General features: G+C 41.1%; 1 protein-coding gene across 3 annotated transcripts; it reads left to right on the forward strand.

Annotated features, from left to right (window-relative positions):
- The first annotated feature begins 1,746 nt into the window (after positions 1-1,746).
- Positions 1,747-12,624, forward strand: TCP11X2 (t-complex 11 family, X-linked 2). 3 transcript variants are annotated; one of them, XM_002720340.5, is made up of 9 exons: positions 1,747-1,876; positions 4,868-5,000; positions 6,249-6,369; positions 7,056-7,276; positions 8,057-8,193; positions 8,978-9,195; positions 9,294-9,475; positions 10,855-11,018; positions 12,291-12,624. In XM_002720340.5, the coding sequence occupies exons 1-9, from the start codon at positions 1,747-1,749 to the stop codon at positions 12,521-12,523; spliced, it is 1,539 nt and encodes a 512-aa protein (XP_002720386.4). In that variant the 3' UTR covers positions 12,524-12,624. The 3 variants fall into 3 exon arrangements, with proteins under 3 accessions (XP_002720386.4, XP_089180763.1, XP_089180764.1); XM_089324637.1 differs by having other exon boundaries at positions 4,898-5,000; XM_089324638.1 differs by lacking the exons at positions 1,747-1,876; positions 4,868-5,000 and having other exon boundaries at positions 6,274-6,369; positions 7,086-7,276.
- The last annotated feature ends 9,034 nt before the right edge of the window (positions 12,625-21,658 follow it).

Below are 21,658 nucleotides of genomic sequence, written 5' to 3' on the forward strand. Positions count from 1 at the left end.
TGGTCTCAGAATCAGTACTTAAGGCATTTGGATCTGGCTAAAAAGCCCATGAGAGTATTTCAGGCATGGAAAGCCAAGACACTGGGGCAAAAAAAAAAAAAGACCTAAATGAAAGAACTCTGTGAGTGAGATCCCAGCGGAAAGAATGGGCCATCAGAGAAGGAGGTACCTTTCTCTGAAGGGAGGAGAGAACTCCACTTTGACTATGGCCTTGTCTAAATAAGATCAGAGTTGGCGAACTCAAGAGGCTTCCATAGCCCTGGCAGCTCATGACAAGAGCCTCAGATGAATATTGTCTTCATAAATAAGAGTATCATTTGTTAAATAAACAATGGGAGTCACTGTGCACTTACTCCCCATGTAGTATCTCTGTCCTTAATGTGTTGTACTATGTGAATTAGTGGTATAGCTAGTACTCAAACAGTACTTTTTACTTTGTGTAAAAGTAAACTGTTGAAAACTGTTGAAATTTTTACTCAGTATATTTTAATTGATCTTCTGTATATAAAGATAATTGAAAATGAATCTTGATGTGAATGGGATGGGAGAGGGCGTGGGAGATGGGATGGTTGTGTGTGGGAGGGTGGTTATGGGGGGGGAAGCAGCTATAATCCAAAAGTTGTACTTTGGAAATTTATATTTATTAAATAAAAGTTAAAAAAAGAAAAATAAGAAAAAAACATTAGAGATGAAGATACTTCAGAGTTTGTGGACAATGGAATTAAAAAATACATTTCTTTTGGTTCAGAAATGTTTTGAATCCAGGCCTGCTTAGAACATTCACTTTCCTTTACAGTTATTTAAATGTTATTTTTTTTTCCTGGGGGAATGGAGATAAAAGCTTCAAATAGTTCCCTGCATATGGGAGAATAGGGCTTGAGAACACTAATCTCAAGCTCCTGAGATACTTGACATCTACGAGGGAAGATAGGAGCTAGAAGCCTTAGGTGGAATCTGCGCTTCCTGCCTTTTTCATCTATTGGTTTGACCCTGCTTGCTTTTCTGGCTTTGGAGGCTCCAGAGGCACCCTGAGCACATGATCTGATGTATTACACAGGAAAGTAACTGTCCTTTGTTTATGCGCTTTGGGCTGTACTACCTGGTATCATGGGTAGGGGTGTGCTCTAAGTAGCCCCAAATCATTTCAGTGGTTTCATCTGACCTCCCTCCTGATGACCCCCCCCTTGGTGTTCCTGCAGTGGTATGTCCCAGGACAAGGTTGAGTGGGCCACAGGGGCTTCACTAGCAGACACAGCCGCTGAACAGCAGGTCAAGGACGGGGAAGAGGTGAGGAGCCAGTGATTTGAGTTTCTTGGGGGCTTCCTGCTGCCAGAGTGCTGGCCACTGGTCCTCATCAGGTAGATAGAAGCTGAAGTTGGGAGGAAATGGGTATTCTGAGATCACTTACATGTAGTGGGAGTCAAGGGAGATTCCTCTTCTAGGTTGGCTGGTATTGTACAGGGTGGTATTGTACCTTTGGGTGAGTTGGCCGTCTCTGGACCTTAGTTTCCTGTTCTGCTTGACCAACACTAAACTTCTTTAGTTTCAGTAAAGATGGTCTCACTAGTCCTGCGTTCCTCTTACCCCACCTGGGCCCCTGAAGAACTTGTCTCTAACGCTGTCCAACTGGGAACAGTGAGTTTAGTCACCAGGGAACACAGTTGAAGAGCCCTCTTTTCCCTTTTCCCTTGATCACAGATCTTACACAGCTTACCTCTTTTCTCTCCAATTACAGATAACATCAAGATGCCAAAAATCAATGAAGAATCTGTGCTCCAGAATGACTCCAGTGAAGCAGAGAGTAGGGCTCCTACCCCTAAAACACCGGGACAGACTCAGGAAGATCAGAGCAGCTCTACAGATAACCACCCTCCCGGTAGGTTCAGAATGGTGTAATCACTTCCTTGGGTTGTCCCTGAAAGTAGTGAGGTTAAAGGAAGAGGCAGAAAGCCTGTGGTTTAAGTGTCTTTAAAGAACATAGAAGTTTGATAGGGGCCGGCATGGTGGTGCTAACCAGGGTGTGGGTTGGAGTCCCAGCCATTCAGTTTTCAACCCAGCTCCCCGCTAATGCTTCTGGGAAGGCAGCAGATGGCCCCCAGGTCCTCGGACCTCTCCTAGCCTCTCCCATCCACACAGGAGACCAGGAGTTCCGGGACCCTGGCTTCTGTGGCCTTTTTGGGGAGTGAACCAGCGAGTGGAAGATTCTCTCTGTGTTTTTCTCTCTCTCTGTCTCTCTCTCTCAGTCTGTAATTCTGCCTTTCAAATAAAGAAATAAAAAAGAAACCTTTGTAGTGTTGCATCTTTGCTTTCTTATTGTTCTGCTAGTCCACCTGGATTATTATTTTCCTTGTCTTTTTTTACACTTATCTTTGCATATAGGACCTGACTGGTAAGTACAATTGAAAGATTTTTGGCTGAAAGAAAGAGATCAAAGCATAATTCCTTTTGTTTGACAAGACTTGAGAGTGGTTGTGGCATTTCAAAACATGGGAAATAGATAGCATTTTTGTACTTTGAATTTTAGAATGTGGATGGTAGACCTTGGATAGATTATAAATAATCCAAATTATCTGATGCTGGGATTATGTTCTCTCCTTTTCCAGGGGTGCTTTTGTTGACATAAGAATTATCACTACTCTGAGATAAAATCTTTAGATCTGTAATAACAGAATTTTTATGCAAACTTTGGGACACAATGACTTTTTGACATCTTATGTTAAACATTTGAGGTTTTTATTTCATCCAAATTCACAGAGGCTCAGATTTTCAGGCCCCCTATTAATATTCAATTACTTTTACTAATTATTAATCTGCATTCCTGTTCAACTCGATTTTAAATCTTGAAAACTGAAATTGGGAAAGACTAGTTGGAGATTGTGATGGTATTAAATAACACTTTTCTTTAGTGGCCACTTGAGGTCACTGCTATTAAACAAAATGTCATAATTCTTAGTTTGTAATGTTTTTCAAAGGTCTTAATGAACTGATTGGATGATATATTTTAAATTAGTTGATTATGTATTTGAAAGGCAGATACAGAGGTCTCTTATTTTCTGGTATGTGCAGACACACAGGGAGAGAGGGGGAGAGAGAGGGAGGGAGGGAGGGAGAGAGAGAGGAAGAGAGAGAGAGAGGGAACTCATTTGCTGGTTCACTCCCCAAATGCCTGAAATGGCCAGGGCTGGACCAGGCCAAAGCCAGGAGCCTGTAAACCAATCTGGTCTCATATTGGTGGCTTGGACCAATGTACTTGGGCCATGGCATCCCAGAGTGTGCATTTGCAGGAAGCTGGAATCAGAAGTGGATCTGGGGCTTGAACCCAGGTGCTGCCTTATGGGATATAAATGTCCCAAGTGGTGTCTTAACTGCTAGGCCAAACATTCACCCCTTGATGCTATGTACTAACATATGCAGCTTTTTACTTAAGCTAGAAAATACTCTGTTGGGGGACTGACATTGTGACATAGCAGATAAGGCTGCCTTGTGTGTTGCTGCATCCCATTTGAGCATCCCTTTGAGTACATGCTGCTCCCACTTCCCGTCCAGCTCCCTGCTTATGAGCCTGGGCAAGCAGTGGAAGACTGCTCATTTATTTGGGACCCTGCCACCCACATGGAAGACCTGGGTGATGTTCCAAGCTCCTGGCTTAGTCCTGGCCCATATCTGGCCATTAGGTCCGTTTGGGGAGTGAGTCAACAGATGGAAGATATATATTCCCCCCCTCCACTGTAACTCTGCCTTTCAAATATGGAATAAATCTTGAAAAAATTACCCTATATTGAAGGGCAAATGTCAGCTGGTGAGATTTTTGTTTAATGACTTTTTTAAAATGAAAAATGCAAGTAAGTAAACCATCTTCCTAGAGTATTAGGATTCTTACATGTGAATTTTATTATGTTTTGGGGACAAATAGTTCTCCCTGTATTATGAATTATGAAACTACTTGAAGGTGAATGAGGACATAGTTTCATTGCATGTTTTATTTTAACTTATCAGAAATACCAAGTAATTATTATAATCACTACATATGCTTTTTATGTATTACTGCTGCAAATAGTTTGTCTAATGAACTTAGAACACTGGTTCCCAAATTCCAATGCTAGTTTCTGATATACTTCTTACCAATATTGAATGCAATGAAATAATAAAGATGTGATAATACGTTTTTAAAATAAAATTTAGTTGATTTATTTTAAAGGATTACTCTTAGTGCTGACTTTATTTTCTTTGTGCCTTTTGGAGTGTTAAAATATACTTAGTTTATTAAATGTTTGATGATGATTAAGCTTGGATTTTTGTTTGTTTGCCTTAATTCTATAGGTAAAAAAATAAAAATTGGCAAATAATTGTCAATCACTCATTCTTTTTGAAATTTCCTTTGTCTATTGAATCCCTAGATCCAAAAACAGCTTCAGAAGGATGATTCAGATTTAGAGCCATATAGTAAGATTTGTGGTGTTACCTGTAAGGAGACTTTAGCTCTCATTTGTATGTAGTCTTGGAGGTAGGAAGAAGATAGTAGGAACATAGTAATTTGTAGGTAAATGTCTATTTTGTAAAACACAACTTTATTCCTTGTTTCTTCGCTGCATTTTCTTTACTGTTTTGACATTTCAATGGAAGATTTTGAAATCACTTTGAATTTTTCATAAAGTAACTTCTTGCCATGCCTGACATCTGAGAGTTTGCAGTACTTTTGAAAGGCAAAGAAGTCAGAACACCTCAAATGCTAAAGGAATTGAGTGAGTCTGTGTAAGGTGTGTTTGATGAATCTAAATCTGAGGGCCTAACTTGACTGAAGTGTTGAATAAAATAGAAATTTTACTTGGGTAGGCTCCCTGCTGATGATGGCTATGCCTTTTTCCAGAGAGCCGATCTGCAGCACTTTCTGTCACAGAGCTGATAGAGACAATTAATGAAGTTTCCAAGATGAGCATTGCTCACGAAATCATGGTCAACCAAGATTTCTACATGGAAGAGAGAATTTTACCTCCAAATAGGTAGATTCTACTGCTTTTTCTATTTTACTCTTCCTTGCAGAGGTATACAGCACAAATAGCTTTTAATCATGTTTGACACATTTTATTAATAAATGTAATATTCAGGTATGTCTAAAGTTGTACCATTAAATAAAATGCAAGGATACTTAATGTATTTACTAGTTTAAAGGAATAAAAGTTACAAATTATATTTAAACCAGGAATAAACCAATGCAACTATTGAAAAACAATAAACCAATGCTGCTATTTTCAAAATGTTCATTTTAGGATCTCAGTTATAGTGAAACATAGCAATCTTTTCAGAAAGACTTGAAGGAAGTAGCTCCTAGCAGTTACTCTTTAACTGTCTACGGATTCAGACAGGATAAAGATGAATAACTTATGTCATGATCAGACTTGTATCTTACAAAAATCACTGATTTTAGCTAGAATATATGTCATCTTGGGGGTTAAGACTGTGGGACAGGGTTGCCGTTTGACTATTGCAATAATCCATGTAAGTGGGGTTGGATTCCAGAGATATTTAGGAAGCAGAGTCTCTGGAATTTGATGACCACATGGATAAAAAAGATGAAGGGGAAGGAATTAAGGAGGGTTTCAGTAAACACCAGATAGTTGGTGACCTCTCACAAGTTAGATTGGTATGGTGGGAGAGCTACTTTGCCTGTTTTTTTTTTTTATATTTTTGTATATTTTAGATTACTTTTATATTTCATATTGTTCTTTTATATTTATGTATGTTATTTATATATTTTAAAGGAAAAAGTCTATTGTTTCTGGTTTATGGGGCCAAATATACACAAGAAACAGGTTTGAAGGTTTGGGTTGGATGAATTTGAAGGATCTTAGAGACTTTTAGCTGTCAGCAAGAAGAAAAATGCTTCTAGTTTTCAAGCCTAAAGTGAAGTGATCAACTAGTCTATGGATTAAGCCTATGGAAATGGAAACTAAGTCACCCATCTAGGCTAGACATAGAGTCAGGATTAGAACTTACGGTCTCAACTCTAAGCCCATGATTCTTCCTACTGCAGAGACTTAGCTTCTTTGGAACCAAGGGCCTTTTGAGAGGATTTTTCCAGTGCTTTTGTATCAAACTTAGGTTGATTTAATCATTTTCAGATTTAAATGTGACTTCTCCTGTCATGTCAATTTAATGGTTTCTCATGATTTTAAATGTTCGTTGTGAGATTATGAATCTGTATCAATTATCTAGGTAAAGGGTAATTTTCTCATTTAATCTTCCTGTAGTGTGGAAGGCAGATTTGTGGAGACAATGTACAATGCTTTTTGGGACCATATGGAAGAGCAACTGTCAAGTGCTCCACCCAACTTTGCATGTGCTCTTGAACTACTAAAGGAAGTTAAGGATGTGAGTAACCAACCTTCTATTTGTTGATGTGAAGTTGATGGGCATCCCAGACTCTTGGATTGTTGATGATCACTAATGTGCTAATTAGCACATTCCATAAATACTGTCCACTATGTAAGCAGCTTTCATTTTGCTTGTATAAGGTGAAGCTTCACAATTAGGATATTGCTCTAACAATCCAATATGTCATTAAATTAAACAATTTTCATTTAACTTCTGCTATGTTTTAAGTGTTTCAGAAGCATAAAGGTGAATAAAAGCGTTCTTGGTCACCAAGAGCTTATACTTTTGAGTCAAAAGCTGTATCCAATGACCTTTGATTCTTTGCTAATTTCATCCTTACCATTTGAGTAAAAATAAAAATGTCCTTCTTCTTCATTAAGAACCTCATATCCCTTATGGTGGTGTGTACTTTATACTTCTGCTATCCTACACTTCTTTTTGTCACACTCTTGTTTTTTATATCTTTATCTCATTCTGCCTAGAAAATAATGACTGCCACTATAAATGATCCCAATAGAATGTTAAATTATAATTGTCCTCTAAACAGAGGATAATAATACTTTAGGATATTTAGAGACCCAGTTTCCTGACTCTCAGAAGACATGGCCTGGGGTACCTTTCTCATTGGAGAAAGTTAAGTGTTCAAAACAGAACTTAGCTCTTTTGATTTCTCTGTCCGGCAGATCTTGCTGTCACTGCTATTACCTCGCCAGAACCAACTAAAACGTGAGATCGAACAAGCTCTAGACCTGGGTCTGCTCAAGCAAGAAGCAGAGCATGGGGCCTTGGATGTACCTCATCTCTCTAGCTCCATTCTCAGTTTGATGGGCATGTTATGTGCACCAATTCGAGATGAAGCAGTGCAGAAACTGGAGAGTATAACAGATCCAGTAGAATTACTGAGGTGAGATTCGACATGCTATTCCTTAAGTCGGTCTTAAATACTATGCAGACAGCTCTGAACTAGGTATTGTGACATAGCCTGTGTGTTGTCTAGCTCTTGTTTACTGAACACCCAAACACTTCTTTCCTCCTCCTTGAATTATTGATTTTAATTTTCCAAGGACAATTACTCAAGGTTCCGATGATTACCTTTAGATCATTGGGGCCCCTTTATTTATGACACGTTCCAAATGTTCTCCTATTTGTCCTAAGTCCATAGAAACATAGAAACAATGATTGCCCCCGTCCCAAGACCCATACAAATAAAATGAGTTGTCTAATGAGTTTGAAGTGCAATTACACACATTCTTACTAACCACAGCAGATAACACTTTTGGTGTTCCACTGACGACCTTTTTATTTCTTTTTAAACTATTTTTATTTATTCATTTTGACTGTGTTTGAAAGGGAAAGGGGGAATAGAAGTCTCCCATTCTCTGGTTCACTGCTGAAATGTTCACAACAGCTGGAGCTTGGCCAGGCCAACGCTGGGAACCTGGAACTCAGTCTGGATCTTCCACGTGAGTGACAGTGACTCAAGTGCTTGGGCCATCACCTGCTGCTTTCTGGGGCACATGTTAGCAGAAAGCTAGAAACAGGAAGCTATATTAAGGAGTGGAGGGAGCCAAGACTCACACCCAGTTGCTCTAATGTAGACATGAGGCATCTTGTGCGGTGTCTTCATCTTTCTGCCAGATGCCTGCTCCTCATAGTATAAGTATTCTATTTCTTCCTGTGACAGGGGTATTTTTCACGTTCTGGGCCTGATGAAAATGGACATGATGAACTACACTATCCAGAGCCTTCGACCTTTTCTGCAGGAACATTCTGTCCAGTATGAACGAGCTAAATTCCAGGAGCTGCTTGACAGGCAGCCCCGTATGTATAAAATTTAAGGGCATGAGAGGGGAGGTTTGACTTTGGGCCTACCTTCTTACCAGGAAGTAGAATCTTTTTTACTTTTTGAATATAAAGTTTCTTCCTTGTGTAAGGAGTAGAGAAAAAGAAAAAACCTACAAAATTACTTTTTTTTTGACAGGCAGAGTGGACAGTGAGAGAGAGAGACAGAGAGAAAGGTCTTCCTTTGCCGTTGGTTCATCCTCCAATGGCCGCCGTGGCCGGTGCGCTGCGGCCAGTGCACCGCGCTGATCCGATGGCAGGAGCCAGGTGCTTCTCCTGGTCTCCCATGGGGTGCAGGGCCCAAGGACTTGGACCATCTTCCACTGCACTCCCTGGCCACAGCAGAGAGCTGGCCTGGAAGAGGGGCAACCGGGACAGAATCCGGCGCCCCGACCGGGACTAGAACCCGGTGTGCCGGTGCCGCAAGGCGGAGGATTAGCCTAGTGAGCTGCAGCGCTGGCCACAAAATTACTTCTTAACAAGGAGTATATCTTAAAGCAGGGAGTGGGGAATCTTTTTTCTGCCAAGGGCCATTTGGATGTTTATAACATCATTCATGGGCCATACAGATTCATAGACTTAAAAATTAGCCTGCTGTGGAATTAACTGAATTTTGAGTCTCACCAGTGGGTCTTGGCAGGGCCAGACCAAATAATTTCTCAAGCCTTAAATGGCCCACAGGCTGAGGTTCCACATTCCTGTCTTAAAGCCTTGGTTTGCAAGACATGGAGTTTGAAGATACATATTCCCTTCTTTCTAATAGATCTCCTTGTCTTCACCACCAAATGGCTCACTAAAGCAGCCGCAGACCTCATTACACCATCTGCAAGTTCTGACTCTCCTAGCTCCTCATCAAGCAAGACCTATTCACCCGGAAGTCAGGAAGCTAACAGCTCAGAGATTCCCAGTCCCACAATGGTGTTATACCAGGGCTACCTGAACCTTCTTCACTGGGATCCTGAAAACGAAGAATTCCCTGAGGTAGGCACACATGGCGGAGTGTCGCCCTCTTGTTTTGTATTCACTGCCTCCATTGGAATCCTCGTCCCCTGACACCCTGTTCTTTCCTGCCTCACCAGACCTTGCTGATGGACAGAATCCGGCTGCAGGAGATGGAATCAACAGTGTGCCAGTTAACCATCCTGACTTCAGTCTTGCTAGTGGCCAGAAGTTTCTCTGGTAGTGTTTTATTCAGGTCACCTGAATTTGTGGATAAACTGAAATACATAATCAAGGCCCTGACAGAGGAATTTAACTCCAGGTGAGATTTGTAGAAATCTTTCTTAGCATTGAAAATAATATGTGGTATTTGAGACATAGGTGAGTAGTAATAAATTATTGCTTCTTTTTTTAAAAAAATCATTTGTTTATTTATTTGAAAGGCAGAGTTACAGAAGAAGAGGGGGGGATAGAGAAAGAGATCTTCTATCTGCTCGTTCAATCCCCAAATCGCTGCAGTGGCCTGGGCTGGGCCAGGCTGAAACCAGGAGGCAGGAACTCCATCTGGCTCTTCCACATGGGTGGCAGGGACCCAAGTACTTGGCCATCTTTAGCTGCCCTCCCCAGGTGCATTAGCAGGGAGCTGGATCAGAAGTGGAGCAGCTAGGTCATGAACTGGTGTCCATATGGGATGCTGGCACTGCAGGCAATGGCTTAAACTGCTGTGCCACAGTGCCAGCCCCTGGGCTTACTGTTTGCCACAAAGTACCCAAAGGTCCTTTGGAACCATCTCCAATGATTGCTGGTGTCTTTGATTAGTTGTATTGGGGCTTGAGATAAAGAAAAATAAAACCCTCTGTCCAAAGAAGAAGATGGGAACGTTAGTTTGCTACAAATGTTTATTGTCATGTTTCCTAAAAATGAATCAATCATTGGGGATGGCTCTGTGGCGCAGTGAGTTAAAGCCCTGGCCTGAAGCGCCAGCATCCCATGTAGGTGCCGGTTCTAGTCCCGGCTGCTCCTCTTCCAATCCAGCTCTCTGCTATGGTCTGGGAAAGCAGTAGAAGATGGCCCAAGGTCTTGGGCCCCTGCACCCGTGTGGGAGACCTGGAAGAAGCTCCTGGCTCCTGGTTTTGGATTGGTGCAGTTCCAGCTGTTGCGGCCATCTGGGGAGTGAACCAGTGGATGGAAGACCTCTCTCTCTCTCTGTCTCTACCTCTCTCTGTAACTCTTTCAAATAAATAAAATAAATCTTTTAAAAAAAATGAATCATATGCTCTATAAGATGATAGTTGGTTTGTGTTATGTATGTTCAGAAGTTGATCATTTGATCAGTCATATTTATTGATCATTCATTACATGCAGGGATACCATACCAAAGTAAAAAAAGGAATTAGAGGTCTAAGTCTCTTAATAAATTTTCAAATTTATTGGTGATGTAGGAAAAACAACCAGGAAAATTATCCAAGAGAATCTTAAAATAAAAGTTATGAGACTAAAGAATGCTAAGAGCATCCAATGATGAAAGCATATGGATTAGTTGGTACTTTGAGGGTCACAATGAAACTGTTTCACCTGCCCACTGGCTCCAGTATTACTGGGCTGTAATTCACCCTTAAATGGACTTAGCTTGTGGTATCCGGCTCTTTGGGCTTTGCCCCTGTGCTAGGGCCATTCTGATTTCTGTGTTTCATTATCTAGACCTGAAGAGGCTATGCTGAGTGTGAGTGAACAAGTGTCTCAGGAAATCCACCAGGGCCTTATGGACATGGGCTTCACTGCTTTGAGCAACGAAAATAAGAAATCTCTTGTAGGTCAACTCCAGAACATTGCCAAGAAAGAGAACTGCGTTCGTAGCATCATTGGTAAGAGTGTCTGTAGTAACAGTGGGAAAGAGTGGCAAACATGTAGGTGGTAGAGAAAGGTAGATCTTACTATGGAAGTGAGTTATTCATTTAAAATGAAAAAGTATGTTCATTTGGAAAGGGTTTTGTTTCCTCATCTATATAATATAGACCTCTTTTGGTTTTAAGTTGAATATGTAATTCACAGGTGTGGGGGGCACTGGCCTACCAACACCACTAAGTTATTTCTGGCTATTCTTTAGCAATAGTCTGAGATCTATGGTGCAAAACACTCTCTTTATTCCATGATTTAAGTTACCATGTGGACCTCTACTCCCTTTCATGGAATTGATTGTGAGGCTGTAGGACATGTTCCATGCTAGAATGGAAGCAGTGAATTTCATCAGCTGGCTTTTAACTTTAATGTCTTCCCATATTCTGGTGTGGGTGTCTGACTACGAATTTGGTGCACTGGCTGTAACACGTGTCCTTAGAATTTCAGGTTGTGTCTAGGATCCTCTTGTGAGGTCACATGCTTATTGTTACAGCAATAAGAAAGTGCTACAGTGTATAGCTAAACTAAGACTGAATTATTTCACAAAAACCAGAAAGTTCTTGGTTTAGAAAGAACTAAATCCAGAAAATAAATTAAACAGCGGAAAACCAAAAAATAAGTTATTTTAATATATATATTAAATTTACTTATAGCCCCATGTTCCTGTTCAATAGTTACCAAATGTTATTATCCACCATTTTTTCTGGAAGTTCTCCATCAGGGAGACCTGGTATTTGGGCTCTGTGTTTCAGCAAGGTGGGCCATGCATCTTGTGGTTCTCAGTGGAGGTCATGTCCAAAGTCTGAATCCAGAGGCATTCACTTTTCATGAGGTTCTGTTCAATGGCAGAGAGTATCAGCTCCATCAGGGGGATTGCTGGTTCCCAGGAGCCTCTGCTTTTCTCAGGTGTCTGGAACAGAAGGCTGGATTTCTGGCAAGGAAAGCCAAGAAAAAAAAATGGGATCTCACTTACAGCTATGTAAAGCAATCATATGAGCAACTAGAAATTCTGTAGCTCACCATCTGTTGATCACTTATTATCTTTGGGAGCTTGATAAGATTCAGTCCTTCAAATCGAAATCAACAGTAACATTGTTTATATGGTTTACCCAAATGAGTAGTAGGTCATTGAATAACTCATTTAACTTAAAACTCTGGTGAACAGAGAGTGCAAGGGCACTGTGAATTTCTTCTGAAATCTGTTTCTTCCCCCTTTCCACTGTTTTCCCTGCTCACAGATCAGCGGATCCATCTGTTCCTCAAAAGCTGTCTAGTTCGTGGCATGCAAGAGTCTTTACTAGACTTTCCTGGAGGCCTTATTTTCATCGAAGGGGAATTGGCAGACCTGGGCTGGAAGTTTGTCAATCTGATGCATCACAACCATCAGGTGTTCAGCCCATACTATACTGAGATCTTAAAAAATGTCATTCCTCCAGCTCAGGTACAAGAAACAGAAAAGGAGCCTATTTAATAGTGCTAGAGCCCAGTAACGGCTGTAAGGACCCAGGAAATAGGGCTCATCATGTTCCTGGAATAACATCACCTGTGGCCACCAAAATAGGGTTCCCTCTTTACCACTGCAGCCAGAATACAGGGTTGTGGGAGTCCAGCATATAAACATCACCTGACCATATCCCCTTCATTAATAAACTTCTGAGCTGCAACAAAGCCTCAGTGCCTTCTGAGTTATAGCTGAATTCATGTCCTGTACCTTTATTTCCTGACTAGTTGATAAACCAGTCGGCCCTCTGTTTCTCTTTCATTGTTCTGGATTAAGTAAGCATCAGTGTATCAGTTGGTAACAGTTTTTTTTTTTAATGTAAAATCATTTCATTGAGGGCTATGAAATTTCTGTGATTATCCAGAGTGAGTATAAGGTTTTTTTTTTTTTTTGACAGGCAGAGTGGACAGTGAGAGAGAGAGACAGAGAGAAAGGTCTTCCTTTTTGCCGTTGGTTCAACCTCCAATGGCTGCCACGGCTGGTGCACTGCAGCCGGCGCACCGCGCTGATCCGATGGCAGGAGCCAGGTGCTTCTCCTGGTCTCCCATGGGGTGCAGGGCCCAAGGACTTGGGCCATCCTCCACTGCACTCCCTGGCCACAGCAGAGAGCTGGCCTGGAAGAGGGGCAACTGGGACAGAATCCGGCGCCCCGACTGGGACTAGAACCCGGTGTGCTGGCGCCGCAAGGTGGAGGATTAGCCTAGCGAGCCGTGGCGCCAGCCAAGAATAAGGTTTTTTGAAAGTTATAAAATCACTTAATTGCAGAACAAGAGGGGATATAGAACCTCATTTGCCATAGCAAATCTCTCTGTGATTTTAAAGCCTAGATAGCACAGCAGTACGAGTCGTTTCCTCATGTGTGTGGTTTGAAGCAGTATGAAAACTGGGGACTGACTGAAAGTTGATACACTGTCTGCTAACAAGCATTTAGCTGAGAACAAACCTCAGCTTCCATGGGATTTCTCTCTGAAGTAATCCTAGGGGTCAGGCGTGGAGTGTCTTATATTGTAAACAAACCCAGGCAGTTGAGTCAGTGACTGAATTGTATCAAGGTCACTCTTGGTTCTGTTCTTTTTTTTTCTAACTTATTTATTTTTACTTTCAACTAGTTTTTTTTTTTAAACAGATTCAATATAGTTTGCAGATACAGTTCTAAGAATGTAATGATACTCCCTTCCTTCTTCTCCCCCTCCCTCCTGCTCTTTCCCTCCTACCCTTCCACCCGCCTTCCCTCTTGTTTGTTTGTTTGTTTCCTCCTTCCTCCCCTTGCATCTCTCTCCCTCTCTTCTTTCCTTCTCCTCCCCTCCCCACCTCTCTTTTAGCTTTTGAGATAACATCTTTTAAAGTTACATTACTGTAAAAAGTCTTAATGCTTTACCAAATAAGTTTAGCAAAAACAAAAAGATCCTAATTAAATGGGAATGTGGACAAATGATCATTTCATCCATATACAGTAAATTTTAAAGTAATCACAGGGCATTAAAACTATAATAATATATATATTTTTTGACAGGCAAAGTTAGACAGTGAGAGAGAGAGAGAGACAGTGAGAAAGGTCTTCCTTCCGTTGGTTTACCCCCCAAATGGCAACTACAGCCATTGCTGCGCAGATCCAAAGCCAGGAGCCAGGTGCTTCCTCCTGGTCTCCCATGCGGGTACAGGGCCCAAGCACTTGGGCCATCCTCCACCACCCTCCTGGGCCACAGCAGAGAGCTGGACTGGAAGAGGAGCAACTGGGATAGAACCGGGGCCCCAACAGGGACTAGAACCCGGAGTTCTGGTACCGCAGGCGGAGGATTAGCCTAGTGAGCTGCAGCTCCGGCCTATAATAATATTTTTAACCATTGGTTTGACAAATATATAAATATAGTTTTACAAAATTATGTTTGCAGTAGTACTGTTACAGACATTTCTTTTTTTCTTTTTTGATTTATTTTTAAAAAATTAATTAATTTTTAAGGAATACAAATTTTATATGTACAACTTTAGGAATATAGTTTTCTCCCCACCATACCTGCCTACCACCCACACTTCCACCCCTCCTCCTCCTCCACTTCCAGGCCCTTTCTCAAGATTCATTTTCAATTAGCTTTGTACACAGAAGACCAACTCTATACTAAGTAAAGATTTCAACTTGGCACACCCATGCGCACACACACACAAACTCTTTGAGAACAAGTATCACATTTAACTTTCTTTTTTTTTTGACAGGCAGAGTGGACAGTGAGAGAGAGAGACAGAGAGAAAGGTCTTCCTTTTCCATTGGTTCACCCTCCAATGGCTACTGTGGCCAGTGTGCTGCGGCCAGCACACCGCGCTGATCCGATGGCAGGAGCCAGGTACTTATCCTGGTCTCCCATGGGGTGCAGGGCCCAAGGACTTGGGCCATCCTCCGTTGCACTCCCTGGCCACAGCAGAGAGCTGGCCTGGAAGAGGGGCAACTGGGACAGAATCCGGCACCCCAACTGGGACTAGAACCTGGTGTGCCGGTGCCGCAAGGCGGAGGATTAGCCTAGTGAGCTGCAGCGCCAGCCTACATTTAACTTTAATAATACAACTCATTGAGGACAGAGGTCCTGCATGGGGAGTTAGTGCACAGTGACTCCTGTTGTTAATTTAACAATTAACATTCTTACGTATGACGTCAGTGACCACCCGAGGCTTTTTACGTGTGCTGCCTAGGCTATAGAAGCCTTTTGAATCCACAAATTCGGTCAGTATTTAGACAAAGCCATAAGCAAAGTGGAAGTTCTCTCCTCCTTTTAGAGAAAAGTACATCCTTCCTTGATGGCCACTTCTTTCATTTGGGATCTCACTCACAGAGATCCTTCATGTAGAGTATTTTTTTTTTTTTTTTGCCACAGTGTCTTGGCTTTCCATGCCTGAAATGCTCTCACATGCATTTCAGCAAGACCAGGAAGCCTTAAGGTCTGATTCTGAGGTCAGAGTGTTACTTAAAACAATTTTCATTCTGAGTCTGCTGTGTGGACTGCTTCCCATTTTGGAACATTCTCTCCTTTTAAATTCTTTCTACTATAATTACCCCACACTTGATCCTATTAACATGGTCATTTTAACACTTAATTCTATCTATATGTTCACTTTAACACTTAATATGATCACTTTAACACTTAATATGACATTTTTATCACCCAGCTTAATGGGATTTGAAGTCCAATGACAAGTTTTTAAACTGTATACTTAGAAGTTAGTCCTTAGGAATGTTTGCAGAACTATACAGCATTACAGTTACAAACTTCCTCCTCCCTCTCTTATTCCCACTAGTCTTTCTTACTGAGATTCATCCTCAATTGACTTTTTTCCTTTTTTATTTAATGAATGCATTTTTACATAGATACAACTTTAGGAATACAGTGGTTCTTTCCCCCATGCCCTCCACCCCACTCCCATCCCACCTCCCATTCTCTCTCCCATCTCTTTCTTCATTATGGATCATTTTTAATATGACTCTATATACAGAGGACCAACTCTATGCTAATCATAGATTTCAACAATTTGCCCCCATGCCCACACACAACATACAGAGTACAGTTTGGGGAGAGCATTTGCAGTCCGTTCTCATATTGCAGTTCAATAGGGACAGAGGTCCTACTTGGGGAGCAAGTGCACAGTGACTACTGTTGTTCCTTTAACAATTAACATTCTTTTTTTTTTTTATCATGTCAGTGAGCATCCAAGGCTCTTGTCATGAGCTGTCAGGGCTATGGAGGCCTTGTGTGACCAAAGACTGTGTCGGTATTTGGACATGGACATAAGCAAAGAGGATGGTCTCTTCTCCCTTCAGAGAAGAGCGTCCCCTTCTTTGACTCTTCCTTTCCTCTGAGGTCTCACAGAGTTCCTCCACGTAGGATTTTATTCCACAGAGTCTTGTCTTTCCATGCCTAAGATGGTCTTGCAGGCCTTTCAGCCCGACCAGGAAGCCTTATTAGTTGATTCTGAGGTCAGAATGTTATTTACTGCAAAAGCCATTCTAGGAGTCTGCTGTGTGGACTGATTCCCATGTTGGTCCTTCCTTCCTTTTTTAATTCTATTATTTTTACCGGGTACATGATGTTGCTTATTTCATCACTTTTAAACTTAGACTGGTCTATCTGTTGCCTTTAACATTTAATAGGATCATTGTAACAGTGAAGATGGTGTTTATACCACTGATTCTTATGGGTTTGGAGCCCCGTGATTAGTTCTTAGGCTGTACCCTGAGAGGTAAGTCTATATGCCTCTATGCAGAACTATACTGTTTTACAGTTTTAGACTACTTCCTCCACATCTTATTCCCTCCCTTGTTTTTAACTGGGATCTTTTTTCAGTTGCTTTAAAATACACGTAATTGGCCGGCGCCGCGGCTCACTAGGCTAATCCTCCACGTTGCGGCGCCAGCACACCGGGTTCTAGTCCCGGTCAGGGCACCGGATTCTGTTCCGGTTGCCCCTCTTCCAGGCCAGCTCTCTGCTGTGGCCCGGGAAGGCAGTGGAGGATGGCCCAAGTGCTTGGGCCCTGCACCCCATGGGAGACCAGGATAAGTACCTGGCTCCTGCCATCAGATCGGTGCAGTGCGCTGGCCACAGCGTGCCGGCCACGGCAGCCATTGGAGGGTGAACCAACGGCAAAGGAAGACCTTTCTATCTGTCTCTCTCGCTGTCCACTCTGCCTGTCAAAAAAAATACATGTAATTAATTCTGTGTAATATAGAGAGTTCAACCTATAGAGATGAGAGAGAGAGAGAGAAATAAAACAGAGGAAAGAAAACCGACAACACAAAACAAAAAGGATATACACAGTATAAAGTAACAATAGTTAACTGTCTCTCGACAATCAGGTCAAGGATTCTAGAAGACATTAGTTCTAAAAGTGACTATTTCGCTTCTATAGGTTTCATTTTAGCTGCACTATTAATTCTCCCAAATAAGGGAGAACATATGGTGTTTGTCTCTTTGGTACTGGGTTATTTCACTAAATATGAGGTTTTCCAGATTGCTTCATTTTGTTGCAAAGGATCAGATTTCATCCTTTTTTACTGCTTTGTAGTATTCTATAGTGTACATATCCCACAATTTCTTTATCCAGTCTTTGGCTGATGGACATTTAGGTTGCTTCCATATCTTAGCTATTGTGAATTGAGCTGTGATAAACATGGAGGTGCAGATAGCTCTTTTGTTTACTGATTTCATTTCCCTTGGGTAAACTCCCAGTAGTGAAATGGCTGGGTCATACAGTAGGTCTATATTCAGGTTTTTGAGTTATGTCCATATTGTTTTCCACAGTGGCTTTACCAGTTTACATTCCCACCAACAGTGGGTTAGGGTGCTCTTTTCCCCACATCCTCTCCAGTATTAGTCATTTGTTGATTTCTTATGAGGGCCACTCTAACTGGGATGAGGTGAAACCTCATTGTGGTTTTGATTTCCATTTCCCTGATGGCTAGAGATCCTGAGTGTTTTCATGTGTCTGTTCGCCATTTGCATTTCCTCTTTTGAAAAAATGTCTGTTAAGGTCCTTGGCCCATCTTTTTATTCGGTTGTTTGTTTTGTTGCTGTGGAGTTTCTTAATCATGTTATAGATTCTGGTTGTTAATCCTTTATCAGTTGCGTAGTTTGCAAATAATTTCTCCCATTCTGTTGGTAACCTCTTCACTTTCCTGTTTCTTTTGCTGTACAGAAACTTCTCAATTTGAGGTAATCCCATTTGTTCATTTTGGCTTTGACTACCTGTGCCTCTGGGGTCTTTTCCAGGAACTCTTTGCCTGTTCCAATGTCTTGAAGGGTTTCCCCATGCTCTCGATTAATTTGATGGTGTCGTGGCATAGATTTAGATCTTTAATCCATGTTGAGTGGATTTTTGTATATGGTGTAAGATAGGGGTCTTGTTTCATACTTAAATATGTGGACATCCAATTTTCCCAGCACCATTTGTTGAAGAGGCTGTCCCTGTTCCAGGGGTTAGTTTTAGCTCCTTTGTCGAATATGAGTTGGTTGTAGATGTTTGGATTGATTTTCAGTGTTTCTATTCTGTTACATTGGTCTATCCATCTTTTTTTGTACCAGTACAAAGCTGTTTTGATTATAACTGCCCTGTAATATGTCTTGAAGTCTGGAATTGTGATGCCTCCGGCTTTGTTTTTATTGTGTAGGATTGCTTTAGCTATTTGCATTCTCCCATTCCTCCATATGAATTTCAGCATCATTTTTTCTAGATCTGTGAAGAATGTCTTTGGTATTTTGATTGGTATTGTGTTGAACCTGTAAGTTGCTTTTGGGAGAATGGACATTTTGATGATACTAATTCTTCCAATCCATGAACATGGCAGATTTTTCCATTTTTTGTGTCATCTTCTATTTCTTTAATATTTTGTAATTTTCATCATAGAGGTCTTTGACATCCTTGGTTAAATTTATTCCAAGGTACTTGATTGTTTTTGTGGCTATTGTGAATGGGATTGATCTTAGAAGTTCTTTCTCTCTCTCTCTCTCTCTCTCTCACTGTCCACTCTGCCTGTCAAAAAAAAAAATAAATAAAAAAAAAGAAGTTCTTTCTCGGCCATGGCATTGTCTGTGTATACAAAGGCTGTTGATTTCTGTGCATTGACTTTGTATCCTGCTACTTTATCAAATTCTTATATGAGTTCCAATAGTCTCTTAGAGGAATATTTTGGATCCCCTAAATATAGAATCATGTCATCTGCCAATAGGGATAGTTTGACTTCCTCCTTTCTCATTTGTATCCCTTTAATTTCTTTTTCTTGCCTGATGACTCTGGCTAAAACTTCTAGGACTATATTGAATCACAATGGTGAGAGTGATCATCTCTGGTGCCAGTTTTCAATGAAAAGGCCTCCAACATTTTCCCATTCAATATAATGCTGGCCATGGGTTTGTCATTAATTGCCGTGTTGAGAAATGTACCTTCTAAACCCAATTTGCTTAGAGTTTTCATCATGAAAGGGTGTTGTATTTTGTCAAATGCTTTCTCTGCAAATATTGAGATAATCATACGATTTTTGTTTCTCAATTTGTAAATGTGATGTATCACATTGATTGATTTTTGAATGTTGAACCATCCCTGGGATGGTTCAACCAGGGATAAATCTGACTTGGTCCAGGTTGGATTCGGTTGGCCAGGATTTTTTTGAGTATTTTTGCATCTATGTTCATCAGGGAGATAGGTCTATAGTATTCTTTCTCTGTTGCATCTTTTCTGGGTTTAGGAATTAAGGTGATATTGGCTTCATAGAAAGAATTTGGGAGGATTCCCTCCCTTTTAATTGTTTTGAATAATTTTAGAAGAACTAGGATTAGTTGTTCTTTAAATAACTGGTAGAATTCAGCGGTGAAGCCTTCCGGTCCTGGCCTCTTCTATTTTGGTAGTGCGTTTATTACTGATTCAGTTTCTTTCATGGTTATGGGTATATTTAGGTTTACTTTTCTTTTTATTTATTTTTCTTTTCTTTATTTTTTGACAGGTAGAGTGGACAGTGAGAGAGAGACAGAGAGAAAGGTCTTCCTTTTCCATTGGTTCACCCTCCAATGGCCGCCACGGCCGGCGCGCTGCGGCTGGCACACCGCACTGATCCGATGGCAGGAGCCAGGTACTTATCCTGGTCTCCCATGGGGTGCAGGGCCCAAGGACTTGGGCCTTCCTCCACTGCACTCCCTGGCCACAGCAGAGAGCTGGCCTGGAAGAGGGGCAACCGGGACAGAATCTGACGCCCTGACCGGGACTAGAACCCGGTGTGCCGGCACCACAAGGCGGAGGATTAGCCTAGCGAGCCGTGGCGCCAGCCTGTTTAGGTTTTCTATATATTCATGTCTCAGTTTTGGAAGGTTGTATGTGTCCAGGAATCTATAGATTTCTTCTAGGTTTCCCAATTTGTTGGCATACAGCTCTTTGTAGTGGTTTCTGATGATTCATTTTATTTCTGTTGTGTCTGTTGTTAAATTTCCATTACCATCTTTAATTTTACTGATTTGAGTCTTCTCTCTCCTTTTTTTGGTTAGTTGGGCCAATGGTGTGTCTATTTTGTTTATTTTTTCAAAGAACCAGCTCTTGGTTTTGCTGATCTTTTGTATTGTTTTTTTTTTTTTTTTTGGTTTCAATTCTGTTTATTTCTTCTCTAATCTTTATTATTTCTTTTCTTCTGGTGGATTTGCCTTTGGTTTGCTGCTGTTTTTTAGATCCTTGAGGTTCATAGAGAGGTCATTTATTGGGTACCTTTCCAGTTTCTTGATGTAGGCACCAATTGCTATAAACTTTCCTCTTAGCACTGCTTTTGCTGTATTCCACAAGTTTTGATAAGTTGTATTGTCATTTTTGTTTGTTTTTAGATATTTTTTTATTTCTGTTGATTTCTTCTATGACCCACTGTTCATTCAGAATCATGTTGTTCATTCTCCATGTGTTTGCATATGATGCAGTGATTCTTGAGTTGTTGACTTCGAGTTTCATTGCATTCTGGTCTGAGAAGATGCATTGTATAATTTCAATTTTTTTGAATTTACTGAGGCTCCCTTTATGGTCTAGCATGTGGTCAATCCTAGAGTAAGTTCCGTGTATTGGGGAGAAATATGTGTACTCTGTGGATGTGGGGTGGAAGGCTCTGTAGATATCTACTAGGTCTATTTGGTCTATAGTGTCAATTAGCTATGTTATTTACTTGTTAGTTTTCTGTCTGGTTGATCTGTCCATTGGTGAAAGTGGAGTATTGATGTCCCCTGTTACTATTGTACTTGAGTCTATATCTCCCTTTAAGTCCTTTAGTAATTCTTTCAAGTAGTCAGGTGCCCTGTAATTAGGTGCATATAAATTTATAATAGTAATGTCTTCATGTTGGATTGATCCTTTAATCATTATATAGTGTCCTTCTTTGCCTCTTTTAATAGCTTTTGTGTTAAAGTCTATTTTGTCTGATATTAGGATGGCCACACCAGCTCTTTTCTGGTTTCTGTCAGCTTGGAGTATCTTTTTCCATCCTTTCACTTTCAATCTGCGTGCATCTTTCCTGGTGAGGTGTGATTCCTGAAGGCAATATATAGATGGGTTTGCTGAAGCTGCCCTGCTGCAGCTGCCCCAGTGGCTACCATATTTCACTGG

The sequence above is a fragment of the Oryctolagus cuniculus genome, chromosome X (genome assembly GCF_051225735.1).
Source record: "Oryctolagus cuniculus isolate XC-2025 breed Fujian yellow rabbit chromosome X, ASM5122573v1, whole genome shotgun sequence".
In the NCBI taxonomy this organism is placed as follows: domain Eukaryota; kingdom Metazoa; phylum Chordata; class Mammalia; order Lagomorpha; family Leporidae; genus Oryctolagus; species Oryctolagus cuniculus.